Source organism: Microcaecilia unicolor, chromosome 4, assembly GCF_901765095.1.
Source record: "Microcaecilia unicolor chromosome 4, aMicUni1.1, whole genome shotgun sequence".
NCBI classification, from domain to species: Eukaryota; Metazoa; Chordata; class Amphibia; order Gymnophiona; family Siphonopidae; genus Microcaecilia; species Microcaecilia unicolor.
Genome location: NC_044034.1, coordinates 58,593,640 through 58,618,844, shown reverse-complemented (window position 1 = coordinate 58,618,844; position 25,205 = coordinate 58,593,640). Strand labels below are relative to the sequence as shown.

Below are 25,205 nucleotides of genomic sequence, written 5' to 3'. Positions count from 1 at the left end.
TTGAAATGCCAATTGAGGGTGCATCCAAGACAAACTATTTGAAGAACCCACTGATCGGAGGTTTTGAGAGGCCAGTGGTCCGGAACAGAACCTTTTAATGCGACTATGCTCTGCTGGGGTCAGTCAAAAACTCGTCCCTTGCTTTGACTGGGGAGCAGCTGGGGCCTTAGGTGCAGGCTGACAAGCCGAAGAAGTGTACCTATGCCTATAGAAGTAGTAGGGAGCACCCCTTGACTTTCCAAAAGACCTCCTAGATAAGGAGGTGGATGCAGATGGCGCCCATGGGAGAGAGAAGAGATAGTATGTCTCTTGATTTGGTCTGCAATCTCCTCAACCTTCTCTCCAAACAGATTATCTCTCCAGCAAGGGGCATCCGCCAACCTCTGCTGAACAGAAACATGCAGCCATGAGGGTCTGCACATTTCTATACTTTGAGCAGAGATCATGGATGCCACATCAAAAGTGTCATAAGTGTCCCTGGCCAAGAACTTTCAATTCTGCTGCTTCACCAACTGGTGAAAAGGCTTGGCATGGTCCAGAGGGGGCGTATCAACTGACAGCTGTCTCACCGAGTTTTGCAAGTAAATACTTGTGAAAAACTGGTATGACTGGTTCTAGCTTCTCTGCCTGGGGGAGCAGAGGCATAATCCCTAGTACTCCTGGCTCTTTTGAGAGCGGATTCAACCACCGTGGAATTGTGAGGCAACTGAGGCCTATCAAAACCAGGCGGACTGTGGATCCATACTGGGTATCAATCTTCTTGGGGACAATAGGGACCGGACAGAGGGGACACCTGTTTCCTGATGAGGACTGCCTCGAGTTCCTCATAGACAGGAGCCATCACAGCCTCCTTAGGAGGAGATGCATAGTCCAGGACTGCGCGTATCTTGGCCCTGGGCCTATCCTCCACCTCTAAAGGAAATTGAATGGCATCAGCCATTTCCTTTACAAAAGATGGGAAAGAAAGGCTCTCTGGCGGAGACTGTCTCCTTTCAGGTGGTGGGGAGGGCTCAGGGGGAATCCCATAAGACTCGTCCGAGGAAAAGTATCTCGGATCCTCTTCTGATTCCCATGAGAGCTCCTCCTCGGTGTCCGACAAGATCTTCCTATGGGATGTCAGAGACCAAGCTGCCTCGATGCCGAGGGACCATGTCCTTGAGAGTGGGGTCGAGAAACTGGCTCCCGCCTCGACCCCAGCAAAGCTTCCTCCACTGACGTCGAGGGAGTACCAGACTGGATGGAAGTCAACACTAGGGCAACAAGTGGCGCCAGCGTTGGAGGCCACACTGCAGGCTGAGGGCCAGGCGGGGCCGCAAGCGGCACCGGTGGCCGCACCACACACTGAGGGTTATGTGGGGCCGCAGTGGAAGGTATGGCAGGTGGCAAGTACCCCCGATACTGAAGCACAGTGCTGCATAAGGCCATCCAGCAGCTCACATGCGCTCATTAAGGTCCAACATCTGGAAAAGCTGTGATGTCAGCTGAGGCCGATGCGGGAGCAGGATCTCGGCTGCTAGGAGACAAGTGTAATGGCACCTCTTGTATGGAAGAGCGGTCCTCCAGGCGCCGTCACTTCTCAGGCACCAAATCCTTTGGCGCCCCGAAACTCCTGGCACCATGTATCAAGGGTGATCGATGACGGTGCTTCTTGGCCTTTCCCTGAAGCATGTCACCCATAAGTACATAAGTACTGCCATACTGGGACAGACCAAAGGTCCATCAACAACAGTATCCTGTTTCCAACAGAGTCCAATCCATGTCGCATGTACCTGGCAAGATCCCAAAAAAGTACAATACATTTTATGCTGCTTATCCTAGAAATAAGTAGTGGATTTTCCCCAAGTCCATTTTAATAATGGTCTATGGACTTTTCCTTTAGGAAGCCATCAAAACCTTTTTTAAACACCGTGAACTGCTTTTACTACATACTTTGGAAACGAATTCCAGAGTTTAATTACACGTTGAGTGAAGAAATATTTTCTCTGATTCGTTTTAAATGTACTACTTCGTAGCTTCATTTATTTATTTTATAGACCTCTATCATATCTCCCCTCAGTCGTCTTTTCTCCAAGCTGAAGAGACCTAGTGCAAGACATAGTTGTCCAATCAGAAATTTGGGTGAGCCGATGGAAGCCACGGGTAAGGGGCCAGTGGGGCTGCAGGGAAGGGAGCTGCCACAGGAGACAGGAGAATTTGGAGAGTAGCTGGGTGGAAAATAAGGACCCAGAGGAAAGATACTAGGGAGCTCATGGGAGGGGAAGGAGAAATAAAGAGGAGATGCTGGACTTAAGGGGGGGGGGAGAAAGAGGATATAGAGAAAAAAATACTGGACAGGAGGGGAGAAATGGGGGGGATTCTGGACACAGGGTACGTTGGACATGAGATAAGAAAGGGAGGATTCTGGCAAAGGGAGGAACAAGACAGTGAGGGCATGCTGGGCACAAGGGTAATTCTAGATTCAGGGAAAGACTGCACACAAAGCGTTGATCACAGACACACAGAGGGACAAGGCACAGGGAATGCTGTTCATGAGGGAAGGAATGTGGGGCAAGTTTGGACACAGGGAACAACCAGACATGAGAGAAGGAACGGGAGGAGATTCTGGACAATGGGAGGGACAGGACAGAGGAGATGCTGGGCATGAGGGAAGGAATAGGGAAGATTCTAGACACGGGGAAGGATACGAGCAGGATCACAGAAGTGAGATGCTGGACACAAGGGAAAATTACTACAGGGACACAAAAGAGATGGATGGTGGACATTGCTACTGTGGAGGAGATTCTCCAGCAGCTCTGTTGGTAGGATCAATTTCAACGTTTATAGAATCTGGATGTTTTTGGGGGGAGGGGAGAAACTACTAGGGGGAGGGAGAAGAGGGATTCAGAGGACATGGTTGCTGCTAGGTAAGTGATGAAGGGGTGGCATTAGGCTGTGGTTGCTGGGAGTGAGTGGGCTACCTGTGGGGAAGGGTTAAAAACTGTAGCTGCTGGGGGGGGGGGGGGGTGCAGGTGGGGCATGGAGAAAGGCTAAGGCTGCAGCTTCTGGGGATAGGTGGGTGGAATGCACCACCGCACCCCATCCACCCTTAGCAGCTTTAGTTTTTCCCCCTATTGCCCCAGAAACCACAGCCTAAAGCCTCTCTCCATCACCAGACACACTACTGTAGGTGGGCAGGCAATGGGAAAAGCAGTATCCCTTTCTTCCCTGCTACTTTAATAACTTGTGCATCACCGTGAGTACATTATGAATATGCAATTTATAAATATGCATAAATTAAAATTCCTTTTATTCCAAATCTGGCTCCTAGATCATAAGAAACTTTGTCGAGCCCAGAAGTAGATGAACCTGCAGATTTTCCACATTTATCTATTTTAGTTTTCTTAGTTACACAGACGCATATTTTCAAAGCACTTAGCCTTCCAAAGTTCTATAGGTTTCTATGGAACTTTGGAAGGCTAAGTGCTTTGAAAATATGCCTCATAGTAACATAGTATATGACGGCAGAAAAAGACCTGCACGGTCCATCTAGTCTGCCCAACAAGATCAACTCATATGTGCTACTTTTTGTGTATACCCTACCTTGATTTGTATCTGTCCTCTTCAGGACATAGACCGTATAAGTCTGCCCAGCACTATCCCCGCCTCCCAACCACCAGCTCTGGCACAGACCATATAAGTCTGTCCAGCACTATCCCCGCCTCCCAACCACCAGTCCCGCCTCCCACCACCGGCTGTGGCACAGACCGTATAAGTCTGCCAAGCACTATCCCCGCCTCCCATTCACCAGCCCTGCTTCCCACCACCGGCTCTTGATTTATGCAACCATTAGGGCTGTGAAAAACTCTGGTAGGATGACACTCAGGCACACAAAATTTGGGCACTGGCACCCAACACTAGACCTGGACAGGCAAACTTCCACACCACAAAAGAAGGGAAGGAAAGGAGAAGGAGAGAGGGAAAAGAGAAACTAGGTAGAAAGAGGATAGCCTAAAAAAGCAGAACAGAGAATAAAAAATAAGCAAAATACACACACACACATATATATATATATTATATATATATATATATATATATATGTATATATAGCAAAAAGACTAAAATGCTACTAAAAAAAATAGCATTTTCCCTTAGCATCTAAAAAAGTTTGTGGTACCCATGTTCTGAAAAAGGTTCCTCTACATACATTTAAAATACAATCTATAAAACAAACACTTTTTTACACTCACAATGCCATTTGACATGAGGTGATGCCAATGTAACTTCCTGCCACTGTGATTCTTTTTGTAGAACTCTTCAACCTCAGGGATCAGGTCTTCCAGTTCAGTAGGTAGTGACACGAATACCTTTTCAGAGCTGCGGGACCAGGCGCCAGCATTTAAAATCTTAATATTTACAGAGTCGGCTGGAGGACGGGGAGCAGAAAAGTGTATAAATAGGCTTTGTTTTAACTGATTTTTTTCTTATCACAAATATAAATAAAAACAAAAACAAGGAAACTAAATAAAAAGGCTGTGACGATTTACCTCCTTAAAAAGGAAAATGTCAAAATAGAATCAACATCAAGTTGAACTATTTTTGAAAGCCATACCTGGTAAAGCTAGCTTATTATTCTTGTGCATTTCTTTGAAGGACTGGTTCAAGTCTTCAGATACTTTAATATCTTGGAACATTCTAGCTAATTTATTTACATAATCAGCGGGCATACCAACTTCCTGCATAAACACAAAAAAAATAAAATACAACTCTGAAAAATCAATGAAAAAAAGAACCCTTCATATAACAGAGTTAAGCAACCATCCCATTAACAAAAAAACATTTTGTTGGCATAACTATTTGAAAATCTACAAGTTGGGGAGAGGACCAAATCATTCCCCAAAATTATGAAAAGAATACGCATTATGGGACAATTTTATAAAGTTATTTTCATCTGTATTGGCCATAAACGCAAGCAAATGGCCTCTGATAAAGCAACGATACTTGCCTGCAGCATGTATTCTCCGAGAACAGCAGGCTTTATATTCTCACAAGTGGGTGATGCCGATCTGCGTTGTACGGTCTGGCATTTACCAAAGCTAAATGAGAGCTTTGTGGAGTGTGAGCTGCGCTCCACCCATCGCGCAAACATGGTCTCCTCAGTTGAATACTAATGTAAAAATAGCAAAGGAGACAACTCCAAGGGGAGGTGGGAGTAGAGAATGACACGGGAGACAAGATTTGTCCCTGTCTCCACCCCGTGGGTTCCATCTCTGTCCCTATCCCATTCTCGCAGGTCCTGTCTCCATTCCCGCCCTGTCCCCGCAGGCCCTATCTCCATCCCCGCCCCGTCCCCAAAGGTTCTGTCCCCGTCGGCTCTGTTCTCATCTGCAGAAGCCTCGAACACTTATGATTTTATATTTCAATCTTTTTATTAAAGTATAAAAAGGAATAATATGCTGTGCAACTGTTGTGTATAAATTACAAATAGAAAACAATAACAACAACAAGCAGCTATAATAAGCCTCCGCCTCCTACCACCACCTACACCTTCTACACTTCCAACCCCAACAATAGATGACTTCTACTACCCCAAGGAATAATCCACCCCGTTAAAATGTCCAGGGGTACAAAATACAACCCGTTCTGTATGCCTTAAAGGGGAAAATATGCCCTATAAAAACACTGTTATGATTTTTTAATCTGTGGATGAATAAGAGGTCATCAACAATCTCAGGATTCAGTCTAGCTCTCCTGTCTTCCACAGTCCCTCTTGCAATAGAAGATGTCTTCTTAGAAGATGCGCTGGTAGCAGGATGTACAGGAAACCCCATGCAAATTTTGCTAGCTGTGGCCAGCATGTTTGCTTGTTTTTCCAAAAAATAAAAAGACTGTCATCTGAATCAAACATAAATAACAGTCCAGTTCATTAACAGGCTTCAAAATAGAAAGTGACACAGGGAGAAAGATTCTCCCCATCCTCGCAGGGCTCTGTCCCCACTCCTGCCCTGTACCCAAGGGATCTGTCCCTGTCCCATCCCCGCCGGATCTGTCCCCGTGTCATTCTCTAGGTGAGAGGGATTGTGAGAATATAAAGCCTGCCGTCCTTACAGAATACTTGCTACAGGTAAGTATCTTCGCTTTCTCCGAGGACAAGCAGGCTTCTACATTCTCAAGTGGCAAATCCCTAGCATCCAGGCTCACCAAAAACAACAAACATTGGTCAATTGGGCCTCACAACGGCAAGGAAATAACACAGATTAACCTGAAACTATATACAATCTGAATGAGAGTGCAGCCTAGAACAGAATAAAATGGGCCTAGGAGGGTGAAGTTATATTCCAGACCCCAAACAGATTCTGCAACACTGTCACATTGGGTAACCTGCTCAAGGCAGGAGTGTGATGTGAATGTATGGACTGAAGACCATGTCACAGCCTTGCACATTTCTTCAATGGAGGATGAATTCAAGTGGGCTACCGACGCGGCCATGGCTCTGACACTATGAGCTGTGACATGACCCTCTAGGGCCAGCCCAGCATGGACACAAGTGAAGGAAATACAATCTGCCAGCCAAACTGAAATGGTGCATTTCCTGATGGTGACCCCCATCCTCTTGGGATCAAAAACAAAAAGCTGAGTGTACTGTCTGTAGGGCCTTGTCGGCTCCATGTAGTAGGCCAATGCTCTTTTGCAATCCAAGGTTTGCAAGCTGGTTTCGCCAGGATAGGCATGAGGTCGGTGAAAGAATGTTGGCAACACAATCGACTGGTTTACATGGACACCACTTCTGGAAGGAACTTAGAGTGCATGTGGAGCACTACTCTGTTGTAATGAAGCTTCGTATAAGGTGTATCCACTACCAAGGCCTGAAGCTCACTGAGCTGAAGTCACAGACACCAAGAAAATGACCTTCCAGGTCAAGTACTTCAGATGGCAGGAATTCAGTGGTTCAAAAGGAGCTTTCATCAGCTGGGTGAGAATGATGTTGAGGTCCCATGACACTGGTGGAGGTTTGACAGGGGGCTTTGACAAAAGTAAACATCTCATGAAGTGAACTACAGACTGTTCAGAGATGGGCTTACCATCTATATGGTGATGATAAGCAGTAATCACTTGCTTATCATCAATCACACTAAAGTGAACCCTTACAGAGTTGGTCTTGAGACTAGACTCTGACAAGTGTAGAAGATATTGAAGCAGGATCTGTGTAGTATAAGTAAGGGGATCTAGGGCCTTGCTCTCACACCAGATGGCAAACCTCCTTGATTTAAAAGAGTAACATCTCTTATTGGAATCTTTCCTGGAAGCCAGAAAGACCCAGGAGATACACTGTGAAAGATTCACGGAAGTGAATTCTAGGCTCTCAACATTCAAGCTGAGAGAGCCAGAGATTGGAGGTTGAGGGATGTAAAAGTGACCCCTCATTCTGAGTGATGAGGGTTGGAAAACACTCCAATCTACAAGGTTCTTCAGACAGTAATTCCAGAAGAAAAGGGAACCATATCTGCCACGGCCAGTACATTGTGATCAGAATCATGGTTCCGCGGTCTCGCATGAGTTTCAACTAAGTTTTTCCTACGCACACAGAAGACCTGTCCCCCAATCAAGGAGAAAGGCATTTGACGCTAGCCTGTGGGCGTGAAGCCTGGAACAGAACTGAGGAACCTTGTGGCTGATCTAAGTGGCAAAAAGATTCACCGAGGGGGAGCCCCACACTCGGAAGATCTCGCTTTCTATGCCCATACTGAGTGACCACTCGTGCGGTTGCATTATTTTACTCAGTCTGTCAGCCAGGGCATTGTTTGTGCCTGCCAGTTATGTGGCTTGAAGAAACATGCCATGTGGCGAGCCCATGCCATATCCGGAAGGCCTTCTGACACAGAGGGCATGATCTGGTGCCCCCTGCTTTTTTTTTTTTTTTATCAATTTCAAGTTTTACAAGCATTTTACATCTTGAGTAAGAAAAACAGTGCATAAATTCAAAGAGGTAAATCCATAGGAAAACAAAAGAAAAATTATACAACTTGTATTAGACCACAATAAGAGTGGGGGTTGGAGCCTTCACATACTCAGGAGATGAGATTCAAAAACATATTTTAAATAAGCACAGCTTAGCAAAATTAAACCATTTATTCCTATTCTGTCTCTCTGATCTAATGCTCAAGGCTAATCATTACTGCCTAGTCTCAGCATGTATTAAATTATCTTTTTCTGAGTAATAAATTGTTTTAAATGTTCAGGAATTAAAAAAATATATTTAACCCCTAAGTATTTGATGTTACATTTACAAGGGTAATTCAGGTTGAATGAAGCTCCCAGGGCTAAAGTTGCAGATTACAGTGCTAAAAACTCTTTTCTCCTAACTTGAGTCTGCTTAGTAACATCTGGGAACACCCAGATTTTTTCCCATAAAATGGGGTTTGTAAGTTCCTCAGTGCAAGTTTCCTAACAGATTCCAAGTCTTGGTGAAATATAAATGATACCAAGAGAGTTTGGCGCTCAGTTATTTCTGTTAATGAAGATTCTAATAGATCTGATACATTAAGATCACGTTGCTCCTGTTGAATGTTTTGTTCATCTTTTCACCTTTTTTACTGGAAGGTAATATATTTTATTCAACGGAGGTATGTTATCTTCAGAAAATTTCAAGTTCTCTATTAGATATCTTTTAAAAATTTCAAGTGGAGTGTAGATTGGAGTCCTAGGAAAGTTCAAATAACGGAGGTTTAACCTCCTATTAAAATTTTCAAAACATTCCAATCTACTATGTATTAGAGAGTTATCTTGTATCAGTTTTATAGTGGTTTCCTTCAACTTAATATTTTCATCAGATAAATGGTTTATCTTATATGTAACATTACTTTTCATTGTGGCAAAAGCAGAAGATCAAGTCTGAACATTATTCACAAGAGATTCTATCTTACTTGTTGATGACAAGACAGTCTGGAGTATCCCCCATATTGCCTCAAGCGTTACCGGCGCTGTTTGAGCCTTAGATGGTAAAAGGACCTCGACTGGAGACTCCACAATAGGGCCCAGTTGAGACACCGCTCCTCTGTCTTCGCGGGATTGTGGTTCACCTCTATGGCTGGACCCAACCGGTTACGGCGGTGGAGAACACGTCGGAGGGAGGGGGGCAACGAAATGTCCTGTCCCTGGAGCTCAGCTTCTCCTTGCGCTTGTAGCTCAGCAGGACCTCCCGACGCTATCAAATTGGTTCTCACGAGAAATCCTTCGATCGTTTGTTGGGTCGGTGTAGATGTACTTCAAGGAAAAGGCGGTAAATTTATGGAATAGCCTCCTGGTGGAGTGGTGGAGACAAAAAGTTTCTGAACTCAAGAAAGCCTGAGACAAGTACATAGGATCTCTAAGGGAGTGAAAGGAAGAGTAGCTGGCATGGATGGGCATGACTGGATAGACCATATAGTCTTTGTCTTCGTTTTTCTATGTTTCTATTTATCCAATCTACCCCACTCATGATTTTATAAACTTCTATCCTATTTCTTTTCAGCTTTTTCTTTTTCAGGCCAACGAGTCCTAATCTAAATTAAACTTTTTTCACAGAGAGGCCGTTCTATCCCTTTATAGTTTGGGCCACCTTTCTATGAATCTTTTCTAGTTTCACTATATCCTTTTTTTTTGAGATGTGGTAACCAGAACTGCACAAAATATTCAAATTGCTTTTTAGGCTACTTCCACACAGAGTCAGGGATTTCAATTATCCTTAACAGCCAAAAGATCATTTTTTGTCTGTTGACACAATACAGAAGCCAGCATTGTATTCCTATAGTTTAGATATTTTTCACTATGCATCACTCTTCACCCTACTCTTTGGTTTGCTGCACTACTAGCGTAGGGATTGGTGTTCCTTTACCTTGTGTGGTTGTTCTAACCATCACTTTGCACCTATCCATATTAAATTTCATCTGCCAAAATGACGATGTCCCTGTTTTTTTTTTTTCACAAGAAGTGGAACATTATGATTTCAGATTCTCTTTTTCTAATGCTTGTATACTTTATCCTTCCCTCATTATAGAGGAAGTTCATGGGAGTTCCCTTCATATCATGGTGCACTGTACATAAATGTCACATTTATCTACTTACTCTTAGCCATTCTACCATGTTCTCTTCAATTTCACTATCAGCAGAGATGTCTAAAATCAGACGCCTCGTTAAATGAGCTTTATGATATCGCATGAAGACATCCTTATTCTGCACATACTTAAGTACCAAAAGCTGGGGAGGAAACAAAAAAAACAATTAAAGGCTGAAATGTGATTGTTTATTTTCCATAAGCCCTACCCTTCAATCTAGAAAGCAGACAAGACTAATTTTGCTCTACAAGCATCCCAACAGAAAGACCTGTAAGAACCAACCAGTTACAAAAAGCGCATAGGATAAAGACCCGCACTGTTCCTAACACTACAGACAGCAATACTATATTATTATTACTTATTAACTTGCCTCTTATTTATGGCAGATTTATTCAATGGCTTTTCAACATGAGTCTACATAGGCCACACTTCTCCTTCTAGTTGGCTAAGATCCCTACCAGTAAGAATGTATAACGTGCTATCAAAGATTTACCTGTGTCATCTGTACGAAAGTGAAATGCTAAACACTACAATAGAATGGCAACAAACTCATACAACAAGAGGATAATTTTCAAAAGGGATCGAGCTGCTTAACCACTGAGCTGGGCAGCTAGATTCCTTGTTTGAAAAGTGCCCTCACACAGAGAAAGTAATTTTATAACAGGGCACATGGTTTAAGACAAGTAGAAACCTATTTAGATGCTATTTTATAAAACACCCGCATGTATCTTTACAAAATACTAGTTTAAGCTGCAGAAATCACACATACTTTGTTCATGAATAAGTGTTGTGTCCACACCTAAATTATCATATTTTATGATCTAGGGGCATACTTGCAAACTCCACCCACACGCTGCCCAAATTCTGCTCCTGTACATATCCACAGGCAAAGTATTCAACATCATACCATGGCGCTTACTTTTACACTGGTTGTTATTTTATATGTAGTCACATGTGCACAAAATGACTTTATAAAATTACACCAAACACTCAAAAATGGGAAATGAGTGTTTTGAAAAGGAAAGATTTCAAAAACTTACGAAAAACCAAATAATCAAGAAAAGGACGCATGGTATACATAATTACAGGCCATCATCATCTGAGCAATAGTTTACACTTGTGCCTTGGGAAGTTTCCTCCTATGATGCATTGGAGATGGACATCAGTGTTGCAGACACTAACTCTGAGGCCCTCCAAAGCCTCGGCATTAATGAATCACCTCCAGGAACAGCATGGGTTTCAAGGATCAGATCCTATGTATAAATGAATTTTAGGCATTCTGTCAAGCAATAATTCAAGACCTTCACCTGACTCAATTGTGGATTATCAGTTGTCTGGTCATGGCCCCTCTGACACTGAGGAGATTGAATGGACTTCTGTCTGAGGGCAATTCAAGGATATGACGACCACCAGTACCTCGGTGCTTTTGACACCGTACTCTGACAAGGCTTGATGTTGATGCTTCTAGGACTCTGCTTGACAATGAATACCTTTGCTGTAACAACAAAGAATAAATCCTCTCCTTTTTTTTTTGGGGGGGGGGGGGGGGGGCAGGAATCAGTCAATGTCTGTTTCCACTGGCATCTATTGATGCTTGATGTCGATTGAGATCGATTCATCTCAATGTTGATGTAACCCCAGCATCCAGTGCAGTTCTTGGACCTCTCAGGACCAATTCAAATGACCAGACTTGGAAACACCAAAGCTCTTTTCATGTTCCTTTTCACAGCCAAGAATCCCTCTCTTAGGGGCCCTTTTACAAAGCGGAGCAAATGCTACATACCTGTAGAAGGTATTCTCCGAGGACAGCAGGCTGATTGTTCTCACTGATGGGTGACGTCCACGGCAGCCCCTCCAATCGGAACACTTTCTAGCAAAGTCCTTTGCTAGTCCTCGTGCGCCGATGCACACCGCGCATGTGCGGCCGTCTTCCCGCCCGAACCGGCTCGTGCCGGCCAGTCTCATATGTAGCAAGACAAAGAGAAGGGAAGACAGAACTCCAAAGGGGAGGCGGGCGGGTTTGTGAGAACAATCAACCTGCTGTCCTCGGAGAATACCTTCTACAGGTATGTAGCATTCGCTTTCTCCGAGGACAAGCAGGCTGCTTGTTCTCACTGATGGGGTATCCCTAGCCCCCAGGCTCACTCAAAACAACAACCATGGTCAATTGGGCCTCGCAACGGTGAGGACATAACTGAGGTTGACCTAAAAAATTTACCAACTAACTGAGAGTGCAGCCTGGAACAGAATAAACATGGGCCTAGGGGGGTGGAGTTGGATTCTAAACCCCGAACAGATTCTGAAGCACTGACTGCCCGAACCGACTGTCGCGTCGGGTATCCTGCTGCAGGCAGTAATGAGATGTGAATGTGTGGACAGATGACCACGTCGCAGCTTGGCAAATCTCTTCAATAGTGGCTGACTTCAAGTGGGCTACCGACGCTGCCATGGCTCTAACATTATGAGCTGTGACATGACCCTCAAGAGCCAGCCCAGCCTGGGCGTAAGTGAAGGAAATGCAATCTGCTAGCCAATTGGATATGGTGCGTTTCCCCACAGCCACTCCCCTCCTGTTGGGATCAAAAGGAACAAACAATTGGGCGGACTGTCTGTTGGGCTATGTCCGCTCCAGATAGAAGGCCAATGCTCTCTTGCAGTCCAATGTGTGCAGCTGACATTCAGCAGGGCAGGAATGAGGACGGGGAAAGAATGTTGGCAAGACAATTGACTGGTTCAGATGGAACTCCGACACAACCTTGGCAAGAACTTAGGGTGAGTGCGGAGGACTACTCTGTGGTGATGAAATTTGGTGTAAGGGGGCCTGGGCTACCAGGGCCTGAAGCTCACTGACTCTACGAGCTGAAGTAACTGCCACCAAGAAAATGACCTTCCAGGTCAAGTACTTCAGATGGCAGGAGTTCAGTGGCTCAAAAGGAGGTTTTCATCAGCTGGGTGAGAACGACATTGAGATCCCATGACACTGTAGGAGGTTTGACAGGGGGCTTTGACAAAAGCAAACCTCTCATGAAGCGAACACTAAAGGCTGTCCTGAGATCGGCTTACCTTCCACACGGTAATGGTATGCACTGATTGCACTAAGGTGAACCCTTACAGAGTTGGTCTTGAGACCAGACTCAGACAAGTGCAGAAGGTATTCAAGCAGGGTCTGTGTAGGACAAGAGCGAGGATCTAGGGCCTTGCTGTCACACCAGACGGCAAACCTCCTCCATAGAAAGAAGTAACTCCTCTTAGTGGAATCTTTCCTGGAAGCAAGCAAGATGCGGGAGACGCCCTCTGACAGACCCAAAGAGGCAAAGTCTACGCTCTCACATCCAGGCTGTGAGAGCCAGGGACCGGAGGTTGGGATGCAGAAGCGCCCCTTCGTCCTGTGTGATGAGGGTCGGAAAACACTCCAATCTCCACGGTTCTTCGGAGGACAACTCCAGAAGAAGAGGGAACCAGATCTGACGCGGCCAAAAAAGAGCAATCAGAATCATGGTGCCTCGGACTTGCTTGAGTTTCAACAAAGTTTTCCCCACTAGAGGTATGGGAGGATAAGCATACAGCAGACCCTCCCCCCAGTCCAGGAGGAAGGCATCCGATGCCAGTCTGCCGTGGGCCTGAAGCCTGGAACAGAACTGAGGGACTTTGTGGTTGGCTCGAGATGCGAAGAGATCTACCAAGGGGGTGCCCCACACCTGGAAGATCTGTCGCACTACACGGGAATTGAGCGACCACTCGTGAGGTTGCATGATCCTGCTCAACCTGTCGGCCAGACTGTTGTTTACGCCTGCCAGATATGTGGCTTGGAGCACCATGCCCTGACGGCGAGCCCAGAGCCACATGCTGACGGCTTCATGACACAGGAGCGAGATCCGGTGCCCCCCTGCTTGTTGATGTAATACATGGCAACCTGGTTGTCCGTCTGAATTTGAATAATTTGGTGTCTGAAAGCCTTCAGAGCGTTCCAGATCGCTCGTAACTCCAGGAGATTGATCTGTAGATCGTGTCCCTGGAGGGACCAGCTTCCTTGGGTGTGAAGCCCATCGACATGAGCTCCCCACCCCAGGAGAGACGCATCCGTTGTCAGCACTTTTGAGGCTGAGGATTTGGAAAGGACGTCCCAGAGTCAAATTGGACCAAATCGTCCACCAATACAGGGATTTGAGAAAAACACAGTCTTCTAGATCCCCAGCAGCCTGAAACCACTGGGAAGCTAGGGTCCATTGGGCAGATCTCATGTGAAAGCGGGCCATGGGAGTCACATGAACTGTGGAGGCCATGTGGCCCAGCAATCTCACATCTGCCGAGCTGTGATCTGCTGGGACGCCCGCACCCGCGAGGACGAGGGACAACAAGTTGTTGCCCTCGTCTCTGGGAGATAGGCGCGAGCCGTCCGAGAATCCAGCAGAGCTCCTATGAATTCGAGTTTCTGCACTGGAGAAGGTGGGACTTTGGATAATTTATCACAAACCCCAGTAGCTCCAGGAGGCGAATAGTCATCTGCATGGACTGCAGGGCTCCTGCCTCGGATGTGTTCTTCACCAGCCAATCGTTGAGATATGGGAACACGTGTACCCCCAGTCTGCGAAGTGCCGCTGCTACTACAGCCAAGCACTTCGTGAACACTCTGGGCGCAGAGGCGAGCCCAAAGGGTAGCACACAGTACTGGAAGTGACGTATGCCCAGCTGAAATCGCAGATACTGTCTGTGAGCTGGCAGTATCGGGATGTGTGTGTAGGCGTCCTTCAAGTCCAGAGAGCATAGCCAGTCGTTTTCCCTGAATCATGGGGAGAAGGGTGCCCAGGGAAAGCATCCTGAACTTTTCTTTGACCAGATATTTGTTCAGGGCCCTTAGGTCTAGGATGGGACGCATCCCCCCTGTTTTCTTTTCCACAAGGAAGTACCTGGAATAGAATCCCAGCCCTTCCTGCCTGGATGGCACGGGCTCGACCGCATTGGCGCTGAGAAGGGCGGAGAGTTCCTCTGCAAGTACCTGCTTGTGCTGGAAGCTGTAAGACTGAGCTCCCGGTGGACAATTTGGAGGTTTTGAGGCCAAATTGAGGGTGTATCCTTGCCAGACTATTTGGAGAACCCACTAATCGGAGGTTATGAGAGGCCACCTTTGGTGAAAAGCTTTCAACCTCCCTCCGACTGGCAGATCGCCCGGCACTGACACTTGGATGTCGGCTATGCTCTGCTGGAGCCAGTCAAAAGCTCGTCCCTTGCTTTTGCTGGGGAGCCAAGGGGCCTTGCTGAGTCGCAAGCTGCTGACGAGAGCGAGCGCGCTGGGGCTTAGCCTGGGCCGCAGGCTGTCGAGAAGGAGGATTGTACCTACGCTTGCCAGAAGAGTAGGGAACAGTCTTCCTTCCCCCAAAAAATCTTCTACCTGTAGAGGTAGAGGCTGAAGGCTGCCGGCGGGAGAACTTGTCGAAAGCGGTGTCCCGCTGGTGGAGCTGCTCTACCACCTGCTCTACTTTCTCTCCAAAAATATTATCCGCACGGCAAGGCGAGTCCGCAATCCGCTGCTGGATTCTATTCTCCAGGTCGGAGGCACGCAGCCATGAGAGTCTGCGCATCACCACATCTTGAGCAGCGGCCCTGGACACAACATCAAAGGTGTCATACACCCCTCTGGCCAGGAATTTTCTGCACGCCTTCAGCTGCCTGACTTGCTCAGGAGGGAGCTTGTCCACCAAGCCCGCCAACTGCCGCACATTGTTCCGCATGTGTATGCTCGGGTAGAGCTGGTAGGACTGAATTTTGGCCACGAGCATAGAATGGTAGGCCTTCCTCCCAAAGGAGTCCAAGGTTCTAGAGTCCTTGCCCGGGGGCGCCGAAGCATGCTCCCTAGAACTCTTGGCCTTCTTTAGGGCCAAATCCACAACTCCAGAGTCGTGAGGCAACTGAGTGCGCATCAGCTCTGGGTCCCCATGGATCCGGTACTGGGACTCGATCTTCTTGGGAATGTGGGGATTAGTTAAAGGCTTGGTCCAGTTCGCCAGCAATGTCTTTTTTAGGACATGATGCATGGGTACTGTGGACGCTTCCTTAGGTGGAGAAGGATAGTCCAGGAGCTCAAACATTTCAGCCCTGGGCTCGTCCTCCACAACCACCGGGAAGGGGATGACCGTAGACATCTCCCGGACAAAGGAAGCGAAAGACAGACTCTCGGGAGGAGAAAGCTGCCTTTCAGGAGAGGAAGTGGGATCAGAAGGAAGACCCTCAGACTCCTCGTCAGAGAAATATCTGATGTCCTCTTCCTCTTCCCACGAGGCCTCACCCTCGGTGTCAGACACAAGTTCACGGACCTGTGTCTGCAGCCGTGCCCGGCTCGACTCCGTGGAACCACGGCCACGGTGGGAGCGTCGAGAGGTAGACTCCCTCGGCCCGCACCGGCGAAGCTCCCTCCGCCGACGTAGTCGGGGAGCCTTCCTGGGAGGCTACCGCAGTCGGTACCACAAGCGGCACCGATGTCGGAGACCTCACCCCGGGCAATGGGCCAGCCGGCGCCTCGCTCGACGGTACCGGTGGCGCAAGCACCCCCGGTACCTGAGGGGTAGGGCGCAACAGCTCTCCCAGGATCTCTGGGAGAACGGCCTGGAGACTCTCGTGCAGAGCGGCTGTGGAAAAAGACATGGAAGCCGATGCAGGTGTCGATGTCAGAATCTGTTCCGGGCGTGGAGGCTGTTCCGGGCTGTCCAAAGGGGAGCGCACAGACACCTCCTGAACAGAGGGCGAGCGGTCCTCTCGGTGCCGATGCCTACTGGGTGCCGACTCCCTCGGCGACCCAGAGCTCTCGGTGCCGACGCGGGAAGGGGACCGGTCACGATGCTTCTTCGACTTTTTGGGACGAAGCATGTCACCGGAGCTTCCCGGCACCGACGAGGAGGACGTAGAATCCAGCCGTCGCTTCCTCGGGGCCGAGGCCGAAGGAGGTCGGTCTCGGGGGGGCTGTACCACAGGAGCCCTCAGGGTAGGGGGAGACCCACCCAAAGGCTCACCGCCACCAGCAGGGGAATGGACAGCCCTCACCTGCACTCCAGACGAAGCACCACCGTCCGACGACATCAGCAGACGAGGAGGTCTCGGTACCACCGACGCCGACGCAGCCCTCCGATGCCTCGGCCCCGATGCAGAGGGCCGATGCCTCGATGCACTTGATGCAATCGGGGGCAAGGATGAAGGTCCGGGCGCCGACGACGTCGATACTCCCGGTGCCGATGCCGACGAAGAGCCCGAGAACAAAACGTTCCACTGGGCCAATCTCGCTACCTGAGTCCGCTTTTGCAAAACAGAACACAGACTACAGGCCTGCGGGCGGTGCCCAGCCCCCAGACACTGAAGACACGACGCGTGCCTGTCAGTGAGCGAGATTACCCGGGCGCACTGGGTGCACTTCTTGAAGCCGCTGGAAGACTTCGATGTCATGGGCGGAAAAATCGCGCCAGCGAGATCAAAACTCGAAATGGCGAAAATGGCACCACAAAAAAAGGGGAGAAGAAAAACTTCGAACTGAAGCCTAAATAAGGCCTACCCCGACGACGAAAGAAAACTTACCGGGGCAAAACTAGAAATACAGGAAGGGGAACAGACCGAAAAGGTCTCCTTCCTAACACTTTTTTTTTTTTTTTTAAGCAAAGTCAAAAAACGACGCGCGAGGTCAACTTTCGGGGCGCGAACGGCGAAACACGACCGTACCGAGCGCGGACAAAAGAAGACTGGCCGGCACGATCCGGTTCGGGCGGGAAGACGGCCGTGCATCGGCGCGCGAGGACTAGCAAAGGACTTTGCTAGAAAGTGTTCCGATTGGAGGGGCTGCCGTGGACGTCACCCATCAGTGAGAACAAGCAGCCTGCTTGTCCTCGGAGAATGGTATGCCCAACGCAGGCTTACCGCTCGCTAAAAAGGAAGTACTGCCAGGCAGCCTGGCAGTAGTTCCCACCCCCAGCGCGCCATCATATCTGGCGCTACAAAAATATATATATTTTTTTAAGAATCTTTTTTATTGACATAAAATCAGTAACAGGAATAACACTTCGTCGTAGCACAATTCGAATACAAAATACAACATTCTTTCTTATGTCAACAGTGAGTTTTTCCCCCTTTTTATCCCCAGTCCCCTCAAACCCTCCCCCTCCTCTGTTCCTCTCATTCAATTCAATATGCTTATTGAAATCCAGAACAATTACATGATATAAGACAGAACCAGATAGGGACCGACAGATAAAGATAAAGAGTTATACATGTGGCTATCTACAATACCTCTTTCTCCCTTACCATCTCTTCCATCCACCCCCCCTATACCCCCCCCCTTTACCCCAACCAAACCTTCCGAACCCCTAAAAACTTAACAGTTCCAGATTTTACTTCTGGCTAAATATTTTTATTAGTGCTGGGGTGTACCTGAGCCCTTACCGCCACCTCAATGGGTAGCGGTAAGGGCTTCCCCCGAAACGGCCATGTGGCAAGTGCTTCACTTGCCGCATGGCCATCTCCCGAAGAAAAGAAAGACTTACCTCTTACCCGCTGCAGTAAAAGGGGGCCTCGGCACACGTCAAAAACATGCGCCGACTCCAGAACAGGCCCCCCCTTTTTGCCACAATTGCTAAAAGGGGCCCTCAGTCATCTCTGAACATAAATGGCACCGACAGTGTTCATGATTGGGTCTGAGGCATTGCAAGCACCAACTGTGGGTATCCACAATGCATAATATCTTGCTGTATCCCCTAAATTCTTCTGTGCAGTCACTGAAGGCTTTTATCTGGTACATGTCTTGCAACAAGCATAAATCTTAAGCCAAACACTATTAAACAGTAAGAAGGAAAATGGATACATTTTACTGACTGCCAAAAAATGAAAACTAAGGAGGTCCTGAATAACAACATAAGGTGGGAAATCGGGGTTACATGCAGTGTCGCCTTCTCAAACACTTGTAGAAGATTTTATCAAGCTGGACAGGCTTGTCTGCCCAAACTCTGTCAGATGATGTCACCCAAATGTGAGGGCTTGAATTACTCTATGTACAAAGAAGATTTTTGTTCAGATTTCTGCAGGGACCTGTACCAAATATGTTCCTGTTTTCTCTGTGAACGATGTAGAGACCGCCTTGGTTGAATACGTCCTGATCATCTATTGTGGCGTAGTCTTATCCTCGTAAGTCACTGCTGCAAACTAATTTAAGTGTCTTTAAACAGACATCTTAGATGCTGAAAATCCCTTTTAGCAACACACAAAACAAATACCCATTGCATTTTTGGCAAAGTGTTCTGTCTATAATAAAAAAAAATTAAAAGAGATTCTCTTTAGAATATGCAAACACTTTTTATAAATTGAATAAATACACATTCTTCTTGTTGTGGCAAATCACTGGTACAACCTACTGGAAGCAAATCCAAAGGAAAACTGACTTGTTAAGCTACCATACTCCTGGGCCCAATTACTATATGTTGAGCCATTTCTTCTTGTATGCTGTCCTTCAGGGAACATGAATCATTGCTATGCTGCCGAGAAACAACTCTGCCCAGCAAGAAGTTTGTACCATTTTCTCCACATTTTTTGACTCTTCGTGCATCCCCCTCTTGTTGACACATATTAAGTACAAGATTGTTGGATGCAGTCATGATATGCTCACTATAAGCAGACCTTTACAGAACACAGGCAATGAAGATCTCTCTATCATAAATAGCTTTTCGACTTGATCACTCATTAAAATGTGGCCCTCTAACTTATCTCCCTCACATCTGTGATTATGTGGGCAAAATACAAGTGGCCGAAGGACTTCCCCTTATCTACCCTTAACCAATCCAAGAAATTCTTTACCTCCAGAGACCGTACAGATCTTTATCTGTCGTCATCTACTATGTTACTATACTTACTACTACTACTACTACTATAAATCATTTTCTCCGAGGACAGCAAGTTGTTCATTCTCATGTATGGGTGATGCCATCCATGCTGCCTAATATGGAGCTTATCCAGTTAAAGTCCCCAATGTGCATAGGCAAGTGCCTTTCTGCCCACTGCGAGAGCGCGGGATCGTCAGTACAATAGTATGTTACTATGTATGTTAGTACAGCATATGATAAAAGGAGACAACTCAAAAGGGAGGTGGAAGGGTATGTGAGAATGAATGGCCTGCTATCCTCGGAGAATACCTGCTACAAGTAACTATCTTCGCTTTCTCCGAGGACAAGCAGGCCACATTCTCACATGTGGGAATCCCTAGCTACTAAATTCACCAAAAACAACAGCCATAGGTCAATTGGGCCTCGCGACGGCAAGGACAAAACAGTAATTTAACTGAAACTATATACTACTGTGTGACAGTGCAAACTAGAACAGAACAAAATAGGCCTAGGAGGTTAGAGTTGGATTCTAGACCCCAAATAAATTCTGTAGAGTAGTCCTTCAAAATCGACTATCACAGCACGTATACTGCTCAAGGCAGTAGTGAGATGTGAATGTGTGGACTGAAGACCATGTTGCAGCCTTGTGTGAGAGTGACTGTGTGAGAGAGAGAAAGTGAATGTGCGAGTGTGTGACAGAGAGTGAGTGTGGGTGCGAGTGTGTTTGTGTGAGAAAGTGTGTGAGAGACAGATAGAAGGCCCGTTTCTGAAATCAATGAAACGGGTGCTAGCAAGGTTTTTCCTTGTATTGTGTATGCTTGTGAGAGTGTGTGTGAGAGTGACTGTGTGTGACAGAGAGAGAGTGAGACTGTGTGCGAGTGTGTGTGTGTGACAGAGAGAGTGTGTGTGAGAATGAGAGTGTGTGCCAGGGTGCCCCCCCTCCCTCCATCTCTCCCAGGGGCCCCCTTCCCTCTCTCCCTCCCAGTTCCTGTTCCTGGCCAAATCCAAAGGTCTCTATTCTATCCTCATCCTTCTCGATCTATCCGCCGCTTTTGACACTGTTGATCACAGCCTACTCCTTGATACACTGTCCTCATTTGGATTCCAGGGCTCTGTTCTTTCCTGGTTCTCCTCCTACCTCTCGCTTCGCACCTTTAGTGTACACTCTGGTGGATCCTCTTCGACTTCTATCCCTCTATCAATTGGTGTGCCTCAGGGTTCTGTTCTCCGTCCTCTCCTGTTCTCCATTTACACTTCTTCCCTTGGCTCTCTGATATCATCCCATGGTTTCAGTACCATCTCTGTGCTGATGACTCCCAAATCTACCCCTCTACCCCCGAAATCTCAACCAACATCCAGACCAATGTTTCAGCCTGCCTATCTGATATCGCTGCCTGGATGTCTCAACGTCATCTGAAACTTAACATGGCCAAAAACGAGCTTCTCATCTTTCCCCCTAAACCTACCTCTCCTCTCCCCCCTTTCTCTATTTCTGTGGATGGCACTATCATTCTCCCTGTCTCATCAGCTCGTAAACTTGGGGTCATCTTTGACTCCTCTCTCTCCTTCTCTGCTCACATTCAGCAGATTGCCAAAACCTGTCGTTTCTTTCTCTATAACATCAGCAAAATCCGTCCCTTAATCTCTAAGCACTCTACCAGAACCCTTATCCACACTCTTATCACCTCTCGTCTTGATTATTTTAACATGCTTCTCACCGGCCTCCCTATTAGCCATCTCTCTCCTCTTCAGTCAGTCCAAAACTCTGCTGCGCAACTCATTTTCCGCCAAAGTCGCTATGCTCACATTAGCCCTCTACTCAAGTCACTTCACTGGCTCCCCATCCGTTTCCGCATTCAATTCAAACTTCTCTTATTGACCTATAAGTGCATTCACTCTGCCGCTCCCCAATACCTCTCCACTCCTGTCTCTCCCTATGCCCCCTCTCGGGTACTCCGTTCTATAGATAAATCTCTCTTATCGGTCCCCTTCTCCTCTACTGCTAATTCCAGACTCCGTTCCTTTTATCTTGCTGCACCTCACGCCTGGAATAGACTACCCGAGCCTGTACGTCTAGCCCCGTCTTTGGCCGTTTTCAAGTCCAAACTTAAAGCCCACCTCTTTACCACTGCTTTTGACTCCTAACCACTACTCACTTGCCCTGTCCTTTTATCCTCACCTCTCTATTCCCTTACCCTTATTGTTGTCTATTTACCTGTCTTATCTAGATTGTAAGCTCTTTGAGCAGGGACTGTCTTTTTTGTGTATGGTGTACAGCGCTGCGTAGGCCTTGTAGAGTTATAGAAATGATAAGTAGTAGTAGTTCCAGGGTCCTCCCTCCCTCCCAGTTCCAGTGTCCTACCAGTTCCAGGGTCCCCCCTCCCTCCCAGTTCCAGTGCCCCACCAGCTCCAGGGTCCCCCTTCTCTCCGTCCCTGCAAGTTCCAGTTTTGTCCCCCCCCCCTCTCCCTCCCAGTTCCAGGGTTCCCCTCTCAGCAGTTAAGCCCATTAAAACGGACACGATTTTTTTTTTTAATGAAATGTAAAGAGAGAGTGAGAGTGTGTGTGTGTGCGTCTGTGTGAAAGAGAGAGAGTGTGAGAGAGTTGAGAGAGTGAGAGTGTGTATATGTATGTATGTGTGTGAGTATGTGAGAGACAGAGAAAGTGTGTGTGTGTGCGTCTGTGTGAAAGAGAGAGTGTGAGAGTTGAGAGCGAGAGAGAGTGAGTGTGTATATGTGTGTGTGAATGTGTGAGAGAGAGACAGAGAACGTGTGTGTGTGTGCGTGTCTGTGTGAAAGACAGAGTGTGTGTGAGAGAGAGAGAGAGATGGAATAGGATAAAGTGTTGTGATATTAGTACTGTAATTAATGAGTCTGGTTGCCAGTTTCTATGTGAGTGCGGAGAGGGAGCCCAGTATTGCACGTACTCTAAGGAGTCCCGGGTCCCTGGCCCCAGGAGCTGAGCTGCAACTCCCCTGCTAATCACTCACCGTTGTGACTGACATAGCCCCACAGATGTGCCATCCTCTGTCTGCCTGTGTCCCGGTGAACGTGTGGCCCCGGCTCGCTGTTCTGGCATCGTTGTCCCACTGTGTGTGAGTGTGAGAGAGAGAGAGAGAGAGAGGCAAAGTGTGTGTATGTGTATGTGTCTATGTGAAAGAGAGAGAGAGTGTTAGAGAGTTCAGAGAGAGAGTGAGAGAGAGAGAGTGTGTGTGTGTGTGTGAACGGGCAAGTTTTTGTATTTGTGAATTGTAATTGAGAGTGAGTTTGGGGACTCGGCAGCTGTACTCTTCGTGATCTGTGGAAAGCTCGAAGCGGTGATAAGCCGGAGGCCGCCCCGTCGCTCCTCGGCCGACATGCTGCCCACGCTAGTATGCCGGGCTTAGTCCTCCTCCTCCAGCGAGCAAGACACGGGCGCACCGAAGATGCCCAAAGGCCATTGGTGGAGTTCGGAGAAGGTGCCCCTCCTCCTATCTCAGATCGGACGCTCGGGGGGCGTCCAGCTCCTCATGGCCTCCACCAGCCGGCCCAACGAAGTGCTGTGGCGGGATATCTGCGACGAGCTAGCGGCCCAGGGCTGTCCGCGCAATGTGGCCCAGTGCCGGGCCAAGTGGAAGAAGATGAAGCAGGCCTTGTACTCGGAGAGGGTCTTGGGGGGGGAGCGGTGGCGACCTCGGGGGGTGGGGTGGAGGGGTGAGCGGTGGCAGTGACCTGGGGGGGCGGGGCCTCGTGCTGCTGTTGTGCGGTTGGTCAGTGCTGCGGGTGACGTTCCCGGAACTACGTGATGTCAATTCAGGAGATGGAGCCTTACAGAGCACACAAATGCTTCAAAGGCTTGAAGGCTTCACTTTCTCGGCTTCAGAATGTTGGAGGTGCTTTTTATTATATAAGATAGTATATGATGGCAGATAAAGACCTGTATGGTCCATCCAGTCTGCCCCAACAAGATAAACTCATTGTATGTGCTACTTTATATGAATACCTAACCACTAGCTTTGCTTCCCAATTACCAGTGTTGCCACCCAATCTTCGCTAAGCTTCTGTGGATCCATTCCTTCTGAACAGGATTCCTTTGTGTTTATCCCACACACTTTTTAATTCTGTTATCGTTTTACCACCTCCCGTGGGAGGGCATTCCAAGTATCCACAGTCTCCGTGACTCCGGTCTGACTCATCTAAAGCTATTCATAGTCCTTTATTTTCACTTTTCCATGCGATTGTGGAAGAGGGGTAATAGCTTCAGCCCTATAGATGTAGTTGTTTAGCATTCACACAGGATGCATTCATTGAAGACAGAAACAATCTGTCTGCACTGTTATGAGATAGTCATGGACACAGAAGAAGAAGAACCTCTGAGTTTTATTCCTGTACTAAAGTGAACTAAAAACTTGGCTTTTTTCCCCAGGCCTTTGAGGATGGTTTTCTGAGGTTGTAACAGCAATCCAGCTCTTCTCACCTCTACTATGATGTCTTACCCTTTCCTCCTTTCTTCTTGTGTGTTTTTGGTATGCTATCCTATTGTTATTATAGTTCTTTTCTTTTTATGTTTAGGTACTTTGGTATAGTAAATGCAATAAATAGTATAGAGCGGTATAGTAAATGCAATAAACTTATAAACTAAAACTACTGAAGGTGACTTCTAGGAGTAGATAGTACTGGTGGTAAACTGGCCTACTATAGCTTGCCAGATGAATATTTTCATTTTCCTTCTAAGACCGCAGGAAAGCACCAACTGCTGCAACTCCTGACCAGGAGGTGGGACTATCAGGTTTATCCCCAGGCAAGAAGAAAGGATATGTCTGTACCTTCTATATATTCCTATCCTCTCTCTCTTTTCCCCACTGCCATTTTCCAGTCTTTTCCAGATCCTGATGCTATATCATCCATCTCAAAGGATAATGACTCCAAACTCTGAGTCTGCTCTGTTCTCAAACTCAGAAGAGAAGAATCCTTATGTTGTATAGACAACTGTGCTGTTAAACAGCTATTATCCTGGATTTTTCAAAGGAGAGCAGCTTTTCCTTTTCTGGGGATGGCCAAGAGTGAGGGAATGGTTATTTTATTTTTTTGTTACATTTGTACCCCGCGTTTTCCCACTCATGGCAGGCTCAATGCGGCTTACATATACAGGTACTTATTTGTACCTGGGGCAATGGAGGGTTAAGTGACTTGCCCAGAGTCACAAGGAGCTGCCTTTGCCTGAAGTGGGAATCGACCTCATTTCCCCAGGACCAGAGTCCACCACCCTAACCACTAGGCCACTGTTATGTGTTTCTATGAGACTGTGCAG

General features: G+C 47.3%; 1 protein-coding gene across 1 annotated transcript in view; it reads right to left on the bottom strand.

Annotated features, from left to right (window-relative positions):
• The window catches only part of CUL5 (cullin 5), a 271,181-nt gene that overhangs the window by 53,511 nt on the left and 192,465 nt on the right, over positions 1–25,205 (bottom strand). Inside the window, exons 13-15 of the mRNA XM_030200261.1 lie at positions 10,081–10,212; positions 4,589–4,712; positions 4,227–4,402 (exon numbers count right to left, since the gene is read on the bottom strand). Coding sequence (XP_030056121.1) covers positions 4,227–4,402; positions 4,589–4,712; positions 10,081–10,212 — 432 coding nt within the window. The remainder of the gene's footprint in view (positions 1–4,226; positions 4,403–4,588; positions 4,713–10,080; positions 10,213–25,205) is intronic.